This window comes from Nestor notabilis, unplaced genomic scaffold (assembly GCF_000696875.1).
Source record: "Nestor notabilis isolate BGI_N333 unplaced genomic scaffold, ASM69687v1 scaffold11812, whole genome shotgun sequence".
Lineage (NCBI taxonomy): Eukaryota > Metazoa > Chordata > Aves > Psittaciformes > Psittacidae > Nestor > Nestor notabilis.
Genome location: NW_009917012.1, coordinates 9,921 through 21,020, shown reverse-complemented (window position 1 = coordinate 21,020; position 11,100 = coordinate 9,921). Strand labels below are relative to the sequence as shown.

Here is an 11,100-nt window from a genome sequence, read left to right as displayed (position 1 = left end):
CCATCATAGAAGGCCACCAAATTGGCCAGGCGGGACCACCAAATTGGTCAGGCAGAAAGCCAGCCTGCCACTAAGCAATGCTTTCCAGCCTTCAGTTGCAAATATGCCCAGCTGAGAGCTGCTCAAATCCATGGGTAAGGTTTTCTAGTAGAGGATGAATGATGCTATCAGAGGGTTCCAAATTAAGCATTACCCATTTTACCTCTGCAATAGAAAGGGGGTCTTGAAAATACAGGAAGAATTCACAGGCATGCTGTACCTCTGCAGTATGTGACTCAGAACCAGAACATCAATACACATGCTTGCATGCAAAACTGCAGAGTATGGGATGCTTGCATTACATTAAAAAATTCACTCTAACTCTCCACCAGAGCCTTAGACTGACTTCAAACTCATGATAATAAACACAACTGGAGGACACAGACACAATAGGAAAGCTACTTTGCCTTGAAAGGATACAGGAGAGCAGGACTAAATAATTTGAGCTGATGAGACAATCTATAGTCTTTAAGATGATCCTAAGAAAATTACTGTTCACATCTGAAGCAGCACAGTGCATGTTTCACAAGTTTTCATATTCTTGTTTTACAACAGTGCCAAATAGAGGAATTTTATAAGTATCTGTTAGTCACATCAGGTGGTTTCCTACTACATTTGCTTCCCTTTCTTGCTATAAGCCACTATGCAAGTCACCTACATTGCTTAACTACAAAGCACAATTACAAGGCTCCTGTAACATATACAAACCTTAATAAAGTAGTTTATCCCAGCGACCACCTGAGTCTTATATACTATGGCTTTAAAGATGTCATATGTCCTGTTTTCCCTGCTTTCGAATTGTGACTTCACCTGTAAAAAGAAAGAGAAAATAGTTGGCAGGTTCATATTTCTTTCATATCTGCCACTCCAGTTTTCATCCTTCCACTCCACACCCTCAATGAACTAAACCCACAACCCCCCAAATAATTCAATTTGCACCAAGACCTCCAGCCCTCTTCCCTAGAATTGCCTCCAGCGTTCTTTAAAATCCAGAGACTTAAGACTTTCTAGCTGATGCAGTTCCTAGGCTATATGGTTCCAGAAGAAACAATGCTCTGTGCTGGCAGCACTCACACTCACAGCTCAGTTAGGTGTTTATGAACAGCATCCAGTTTAAGCCCTGTGGATCTTAAAATATGCAGTTATCTACAGACTGTTCACACAGACAGTAAAAAAAAAGCATTAACAGTTTTTCCTGAAACACACAAAGTGTAGGGCAAGATTTAGGTTCAGCACCAATTACAGTGGTACTGTCCTCTCAGAGATTAAATATTCCTGTAACTACTAAGCTGAAAGGGCAGGGGCTAGCAAGTAAGATAGCTGTGAGCAGTGGGGGAAATCTGTCCCCGTGTCCGAGCCATCACAGAATCATAGAATGGTTTGGGACAGAAAGGACCTTGAGATCATCCAGTTCCAACCCCCTGCCATGGGCAGGGACACCTCATACTAGACCATGTTGCCCAAGGCTCCGTCCAACTTGGCCTTGAACACTGGCAGGGGTGGAGCATTCACCACTTCTTCGGGCCACCTTGTGCAGCAAAACTTTTTCCTTATATCTAACCTGAGCTTCCCCTGTTTCAGTTTGAACCCATCACCCCATGTCCCATCACTACATGCCCTGATGAAGAGTCCCTCTCAGCATCCTTGTAGCCCCTTCAGACACTGGAAGTTGCTCTGAGGTCTCCACGCAGCTTCTCTTCTCCAGGCTGAACAGCCCCAACTTTCTCAGCCTGTCTTCATACAGCCCCTGATCATCCTCGTGGCCTCCTCTGGACTTGCTCCAACAGCTCCATGTCCTTTTTATATTGAGGACACCAGAACCGCATACAGTGCTGCAAGTGGGGTCTCATAAGAGCAGCATAGAAAGGCAGGATCATAATTGTTTTACTACAGTTGTTATGTCACATATATATATGTGACATATATAGTTGTCATATCGCATGCATTTGATGACAAATACAGAAAGGCAACTACAGTGAATATAACCTGAAAACCTAGTCTTGTAGAAAGCTAAAACAATCCTTTGCAGTTTGAGTAACAGCCTCTCCTTTGCACATGCCACCCATGACACCGGCCTGATGCATTCCAGAAGTTGGGCAGAGGAGCATGGCCTCAGCAGCCTCCTCAGGCAGCCCCCAGAAGGGTCTGGCAGCACCTCAGAGCTTCTCACTGTCCACCTGGTTCACCACTGGCTTTCCCAGCACACCCACCTCCAGACTGGCTGTCACTCCCATGGCATTCCTTCCCAGCAGGCAGGTTCCCAGAAGCACCGTAGGAACATCTAGATCAGCTGCCTCCACACAGTCAGAGATTATCATCATATTCGGGCTCCTCAATCTCCTACTCTTCTGTCGAGCAGCTTCCACAGGGTTTCCGTCCCTGGGAACTGACAGCTATACTTTCAACACAGCAGCTGCTGACTCTAGCAAACCAGGGAAACTTCCATTTCCAACCCTCTTCCAGCTGGCTGGGTTGGGAGGCTCCTAGAATGCTCTACTTGCAAAAGTGGCAACTTTTGGTATACATTAGTCTTGTCTCAGCACAAAACAAAAGGGAATTCTCTCCAGTTTTACAATCTCTCCCATACTATATCCCCTATTTGTTATTTATAGACAGAGCCTTCGGTATAACCAGGCAGACAGCTCCCTAATCCTCAGACGGAAAAATGTAACATTCCTAAGCTCTTATCTAACAAGTCCTTAAACCCAAGACATTCCCCAGTTTTAGGCAACAGCTGTAAACCAAGGAGACTGAATAAACAACATTGCCCAGCTCACTAAGGGTAACTACAGACAAGGCAGAGGTGTAAGTAAATAATTATGCAATCCCAAGAGCAGATGGACTTTGGGCATTCCAAGGTCTGCAGATGCTCTTCACAACTTCCCTCAAATCATAAGAGCTGCTTCTTTGCTTAGCAGAGCATAAAATCCCACAAAACTGCATCATGAAAGGGTGATGCTGTTATCTGGCTGGAAGCACGGCAGGACTGCCCCAACATAAGGTTTGTCCAGTGAGAGCTCTCTCCTGTTCTCAGCACAAGGCAGAAGTTTTGAAGTACATGTTTGCTCACTGACAGTTAAGCACTGTGGTTTCATCTCTGATACATGCTGCAATAGGTTAGCATCTTTCGATCACCCCCAACACAGCCAAGAACTAAAAACAAAGCTCAGCATCTGGCATCCTACAATGGCCTAGCAAAGTGGTCAAAGGAGGCCCCTAAGGTACTTCACAGGCTCATTAGTCAAATTTCACATCCCCAGCTGGCATGAAGCATTGCCCTCCCTGTCCTACACATGAGGAAACAGGAACTGCAAATATGCAAAGATGCCACAAGTCCCTGCCGAGGGTCTCCCTTTGCAGGTAAAGAGGAATTTCTATCTCTGCAAGGGCTGCTCCTTCAACCACTTGTGCCAGCATAGGAGGAACAGTGATACTGCTCCCGAGTAATTAATCGGTGCCATACAATCACAGAATGATTGGTGTTGGAAGGGACCTTAAAGATCATCTAGTTTCAATCTCTGCCACGGGCAGGGACACCTTCCACTAGACCAGGTTGCTCCAAGCCCCATCCAGCCTGGCCTCGAACACTGCCACTTCAGCTGGTGCCATGAAGTGAGAGGACCAAGCATCAATACTTGCTTCAAATGAACTCTGGCAGCCCCAGCTGTGACTAACCAACAAAGCCCTACAATGGAAGAAGGCTCAGAGGAGCTGGGCAAGACTGATGTGCCTACGAAACTCAGAAAATGCAGGGTGTGACTGACCACAGTCTGTGCAAAGGCTGACTTTATCTCAGCACAAAGGGGACCAGAATGTATTTGTTTTAGATAAATAGCTATGTCAGTTGAGTGGATCAACTGGTGGTGTAACTCTGAGTTCATTAAAAGAATGTGAACACCTCCCAGAGTTAGGCAGACCAGTATGGGGGGAGTGAACACAGGCCCTGCCTGACACAAAGGATGAAAACTAAACTACGAACTAAAGAATCTTGAAGACAACAGGAGGCTTGAACTGGTTTCAGTCCACGTACTCCTCCCTGGTGACTGAGGATGCCTAGTGTCATGACAATGAGTATATTAGAGAGACCACATGGAGATCACATTGGTGGTGTCACACCAACTGCTGTATTCCAACTGCTGTATTTGCTAAGAGTAATATATCTGTATTGTGTATATTTGTATCACTCTGCTAAATCAAAAGCCCCATGTACCATCAAATAGAATCAAATAAGTAAATTAGATATTAAACAGTATACCCTCCACATGTGGAATATCTCAAAGAACCTGGTTGGAGTACTGGACTCTGACACCACACCACACAGCCTATTTACAGATATCTCCTGGTGGCTCTGCCCTTCCACATGCACAGCCCAGCTCACCTTAAGTTTGGCTTCATCATTGCCTGGTCTCAGCCTGCAAGATAGCAGGAGACATGGAACGGTGCTGGTGCAAACTCTGTCCTCTATGGCACAGCAAAGGAGGAAGCTGGGAGCCTTGCACATAAGGTGTGTGCAGCAGTATCAGCCAACATGTCCATCTCCACTACTTCCTATTTTCATTTCCTCAAGGAGGGCATAAATCACACTTCATGCAATTGCCAAAGAGGGATGAGCAATTCTTTCAAAGCTGGGAGGGTGAAGGGGATTGGTTGGGTGGGTCACAAAAGGAGCCTTCCTAATCCACGTTGTTCCCCTCCCACTTCTCAGGACATACTTTATACACTTCTAAGAGCTGCTGCACTGCAGGGCATTAGAGGATCTGCAGAAGCGTTGTTCACACAGCTGCTTCCAGAGCAGGACTGATGCCCACAACCAAGCACCATGCAGCTGGACTCACACTGCCAGGCCCACCTCGCTCACTAGCCCACCAACAGGCTCTGCACCACAGACTCCAGAAAACACAAGGTACCAGCAGAGAACATGCCTTTTATCCACAGCCTTGTTCTGTATATATCTTTAGTGCATACTACTACATGGTTTGTCCTATCCATGTCCTTCACTGAGGAATTAATTCTACCAAATACAATCTTCTCCTCTCAAATATACCAGCTTTAATTTCAAACTAGTGACCTCAGTGCTGGCACAACAGAGCAGGCCTTTGAAGTACACATGAACATTAACTGAAGGTAGCTAGTAGTACTATCCCTGGCAAGGATGAGACAGAGAAGTGGTTCATCTCACTCTTACCAGAAAGAACACTGCCTATGCAGAATGCTGAGAAATACTGGTAGGCAAGGGAATTCACATTTTCAGCACTAGCTTCTTCACTTTAAACACTGGTTCAGTATCATCACCTGGTCTCCCAGCCTTTACAAAGCTTCTGCCCTTGGCAGATAGAGACTTCATCTTTAGATAGGTCACAACTCACCTGGTTAACAATATGCTGGACTTCTGGAGTAGCAGGCTTGGTCTCAGATAAGCCCCCAGGCATCATAGTGGCAGGTAACTTCTCTGAAATGCTGGGTGGTTCCGAAGAGGGAAGGTCAGTGCAGTCTGAGCAGAGTTAGCAGGCATCTCATATATATACATACACATGTGTCATGGAATCATATGACCTGTAACATATGGAGCCTACCATTACTGAACTGGAGAAGGAGACAAATGGGGAAAACAGGGGAAAAAAAAGCAATGCAAAACACTGATAATACTAAATATAAAAAAACACTTTAAAATCTTAAGTGTGTATAGTCTCCATGTCAATAAGAAAAGCAAAAAGCCCCCAGCTACCCACATCTTAAGACAATTGGTTTGAGCTGCAACTAGAATCTCTTGCCCCTCCACCCATGTGCAGATGACTAGTCTCTGCCCTAAGGAGTGTGACTAGAGTCACACCCAGTATTTCCCAACACCATCTTCAAGATCAGAAGAAAGCATGCAGTAACTTCCTTACCGAAAATGTGCTGTCTCAATATCCTTGCAAGTGAGAAACAGGAGCAGATAGCATTTTAATTTCAGTGACTATACTACCCTCTGCCTAACCAGAAAGGTGCCAAGGTAAAGACCAGAAATAGAGGGGAAAAAATTAAATCCTAAGTTCAAGAACTGCAAATAAGTTATTTCTGCTTCTTTCCCATCAAACCTATAGTTGCAGTCACAGTAACAACTGAATATGCAGTACTATTTACAGTTTTTTATGAAACTCTTGTGCCAATTTCCTGGCAGACAAAGTGTGATCCCTCTCACTACAGTAGTTGTGTGTGCATAATAGCTGTTCAAGGTATTTATATTTCACACAGAGCTGAAATCTGTAAGGTACAGTTACAGTCAGGCATATGACAGTCACATTCATGACTATACATGAATGTGCACAGCTCAAAACACACTCAACCTACTGCTATCAACTGTTAGCAGCCCTACCTGATAAAGGAGAACCAACAACTCAAGACCACAGAAAAAACCTACTCCCCTTCAGTATTCCTGCCACCCCTTTCCAACAAATGGAAGGAATGTTGTTCCAGAGCTAGGACCAGAGAAGTAGAAGCAGACCAGGCAATCCTAGTCCCTAGGGGTGGGTACATGGGAGTATGTGCTGCACACAGGCAATAGGCATTTCTGCTGGAATCAGCATTAGGGAATTTCCTACAAACAAGCATGTTCATGGCCACAGCAATGGTGACTGCGTAGCACAGACTTATTGGTGTCCTAATCAGGCTCCTGATGCTCCTCAGATGACAAGTGATGCAACAGACTGTGAACAAATACTTCATATCTAACTTCAAGGCCTGTTCTTGCTACAAAGGACCCAAGATTGAGAAACTGGGGCTGTAGGGGCCCTAAACTATATCAGTATATAGATCAAGGTAACAGCATGTTACCAGTAAAGATGGTGCAGAATTTCCAGAACTCTGAGCAGCAGTGTCAGTGTCAGGAGAGTGGATGAAAGGCGTTTGAGAAAAACAGTTGTCCTGAGACAACATCCTTCTGAACAAAAAGTGCTCCCAGTCCTTGCAAATGAAGGGAAGTGTTAGAACTGGGATTCTGCCACATTCTCCAAATTCACCACTTGAGATAAAGAGTTCCTCACATCCCAGTTAAGGAAGTTAATAACAATTCAAGCTGATGAGCTCAAACTCCTTCTTTTGCACAAGACCCTGATGATTCACTCAAATGCTGATCATCTTCCACCATGTCACTACCATGCATCTTATTCACACAGCAGGACAGATTAACTAACTAACTGGAAAAGCCAGCTCACCGTACTGAGACTACAAGAACTGGGATGTGTCCAACAACCACGCAGCACCAGTGCTACACCAGGGTATTTTATAAACCTCTCCACTCACCAGGATGCAGATCTCACTAACTTCCATGGGAAGGGATGTTGCTAAGATCCCCACAGCAGCACTACTCCCCTGGAGAACTCTTGATTCTGATTAATAAGAAATACACATGAGCACAAAGACTAAGAGGACTGAATTCTAACTTTGAGAAAACGCTAGGCGTGAAACTAAAAACATTAATGGTGTATGGAAATCATTCACTGGACTTCCTATTTCAGGGTTTGCTGGTTTTTGACTTCCAAGTGTAAGAACTTTTTTTTCCTTCCTGAATGCACACATTTGTGCAGATGGGAAGGAAAATCAACACTAATTGTCAGCAAGCTGATGCTGAAGATTACACAGGCAAATCTGTTTTCTTTCCATGGGAGTGCTAATGGACATCACCCAGAATCCAGTGATATGTCTAAGATGCGGACGCAGCACTCATTCTGCACATGTAGTTCATGAAGTCACTGTGAAATGCTGATATTTCACAGATCTGCTATCAAAGATGATCAGTGCTAATGGACTACCCAGTGCAACCTCATCTACACCTATCTCTAATTATTAAACATTGAATGTACTGAAACAGCATTTGGAACGCTGTTTTGAAAAGAACAGTCATCCCCATTCCATCTCTTGCACAACATGGACAAGCCAGTGAGCGTCTACACTTCAGTATTTGAGACCTGTTTGATGTTACATTCCATTCCAGCCTACAGCCACCGTTCGCACAATGGCAATTTCTCTTTTAACTTGGAAAATCTGTGCTGGGACAACAGCACTTTACAGTTTTAAAGCCAAGTAACATCTTGCACTACCCCAGTAATGAAGAAATAAATGTTTATAGCTTGCAGGCCACTACCCTCTGGTCCTGTATAAGCAACTTTAGGAAGCAGAAGTTATAGGCAATAAAAACATCAGTACATTACAAAACAAATAAAACCCAAACCCCAGGGTTATGAATTTGAGTTATTTTTAAACCAGAAATGAAGTCAGCTCTGTAGAAATGATTGTGAAAGCTAAGTCAGTAGGTCAGTCTTCTGGTTTTGCAGTGACAATTGCGACTGGGTGAAGTGACACAGAATCGGCACCATTTTAAGAGCTGACAAAAGAAAGCAGCCCTCCACCTACTAACTGAAGATCTGTTTGTCATCATCACAGTAACAACAGCCTTGACTTCCAATGTGCTGCTCTGCAAAAAAGGTTTCCCCTCCTGATTTCACGTTTCTGACATTGTACATCAGGGAGGATTAATACAAACCTGAACTTATCATATCCCAGACTGTGCTGAGCCTCTGGTACCAGTAAAGAGCCACCTCCCCTCAGTCTGCTCCAAGATAACCAAATTTTACCCTTAAACATCTCCTGTAAAGAGATCACCTATTTCATCAGTCTTTCATGCCTACAGGCTGCAGAAGACAACAGCACTGAGTGCCAGAAAAAAAACACATCTATTTCACAGAAGGAAAAAAGCAGCTCACACTTGAGAGGACTTCCCAAGCAAACAGGATCTGCCCACCTATATTTACCACTTCCGAGCAATGGGAAAGCCCCAGTAATGGGGCAAGCCACCTGCAGGAGATCTAGACTCTGGGCAGGGACATCAGTTGTGCCTTTACTTGCAGAAAGAAAAGTTAGAACCAGGAAAAAGATGAAATCCTGGTATTTATGGGGTCCATGATTTGATTCTCATACGACATCAAGCAGCCCAGTAATTCTGTGACTACCTTGACGGTACAGTTGAACAGGATTTAAATCTCAGATTAAGCATGACCCTAGAATGGACAGCGGTCACTAGACTGGCATGGGCATTTTACCTGCCTTTAAGCAGGGCCCATAGGTCATGCCAATGCCATTAACATACAATCACAAAACATCCCATTTCGCAGGCAGATCTTAAGCACTCAAAAAAAAATAGCAAAGTCATTTTCTCCTTCCCTGTGCTCCAAAGCATGGCATGCAATTCCAGCAACTCACCTTAATGTTCCACTACGTTCAACAGCAAGACTCAAACAGCCTCTGATCCATGCGATTTGCCATACTGTAAGAGATATCCCTCTGTGCTCAGAGCAAACTAAACAGTAATTCAACTTCTCAGTGCAACCCTCTGTATACATGCTGCAAACACCTGCAGAAAGGATCTTTGGGACTTAGAAGTCTTCTTATGGTGTCAGAAGGTCTTCGTAACAGGTTTGTATAGGTCTACTTGTTTGGCCTTATATTCAGATGAAAAACAGTGCTACATTTGGGTTGGGTTGTTTTGGTTGTTGGGGGGTTTTCTCATAGTTTTCTCATAACAACTGCTAAATTGGGCTACTGAAAAAGAGAGAGAAACAAATCTGGGTATGTATCACATCCATTTCACAGGTCATTTCTCACAGCATCTGCTTAACTGAAGAATTTTTTTCCACAACAGCTGAGCAAACATCTGGATGGGTAGAGTGGGACAGTGATTAATTCTCAGTACAATCTCTAGTTTCTACAGAAATACAAGCTTGAATTTCAAGAGTATTGATGCCAACTCTCTATACACACTGGCAGAAGTTTCTACTATACAACAGACTTTAAAGGAACATCTGTCCTGCAGTTGTAGATCCAAGCCCTGGATAGAACAAATATTTTAGACATCTATATTAGAGGTCAGTATTAGAGTACCGACTTTGCAATCAAAACTAACTGTTCTCAACATCTCATTACTGGACCATCTCCTGTGAAAATGAGGTTAGTAGCAATTCAGCCCACAATTCTGAGCAGTATTTGATTTCCACTTTGAGGATAACAATTATAAGAATTTATCAGTTGAAGAACACATTTTCTGCTTTCAGAGGTGCAGAAAAACAATGAGGATACTTCAAGAGAGAGATTAGCACTTCAACTGAAGTTCTGCTTAGAGCAGTTGCAGTACCTTGGGGAAAAAAGGGTAAAATAATGAAGTTTGAACGTTAGGATTTATAGCCTCAAAGACTTAAATTATATTTCTGCCCTGTTCTCAAAGAAAAGTGAGACTTAATGTCTCTGCAGCCTAAAAATAAAGGTCACCAAATAGTTTGAATCTCTTCTGGACAAACAACTATAAACCAGATGATGATGCACAGATTTCTGCCAGCTTTCCAGTAATACAGGTACATTCTTATATTTGCTTCCCACCACCCCATGTATGCACAGCTTTTAGGGAAGTGAGAGTGTACAGTAATTTTGGTACTGTTACTGAATTCCAAAGCATTTGCAAGGTGGTGACTGTATTTTTAAGACTTTCTTCAACTTCAAGGGTTCTTAAAGACTTAGGGATAAGTAATAAAACCAGCTGGCAACCAAGTAGACCTTGTTATTTGACTGTCAGCCAGTTAGAGTTAGTAAAACATAAAAGGTATAATTACAGCAATTCTGCTTTCCTCATACTTATCCGCTTTTAACAGCAGAGGTGTTGCATTAAAGCTTTTTAAATACACAACTATGGCCAGAAGCAACAGCATCAGGTATGCACAGCTATTTTCCCAGTTCAAATGCAATTCACCTATGGAATTAATTTCAAATTCCAGAAGGAGGGATAGTAAACTGCATCATTCCTGAACGATACTTATCTTCATCTCCACTCCAAAGTGGTTTTAATTGACACCATGTTCCCTATTTAAAGAAAAATTGCAGAACTTCGTAATGCAGACCAAAGGCCAGCATGTGACAGATGCTGCCTGTCAGCATTGTGGGAGCACTGGCAGACCTGCATCCACATGCAGCTCTGAACCAGTGCTGCCAATGCTGAGCAGCTCAGAACAATGCTGACAGCTTCTGCCTTTCAGGGCT

At 43.5% G+C, this 11,100-nt stretch overlaps 1 protein-coding gene across 1 annotated transcript; it reads right to left on the bottom strand.

Moving 5' to 3' along the window:
• Positions 1-747: 747 nt before the first annotated feature.
• CSTA (cystatin A (stefin A)) lies at positions 748-5,471 on the bottom strand (the record flags this gene model as incomplete). The annotated part of the gene is made up of 2 exons (XM_010024884.1): positions 5,406-5,471; positions 748-849 (listed from the first exon to the last, which is right to left on the bottom strand). Coding segments are annotated over exons 1-2 (168 nt in total), but the record flags the coding sequence as incomplete, so codon positions are not given.
• Between the last annotated feature and the right edge of the window lie 5,629 nt (positions 5,472-11,100).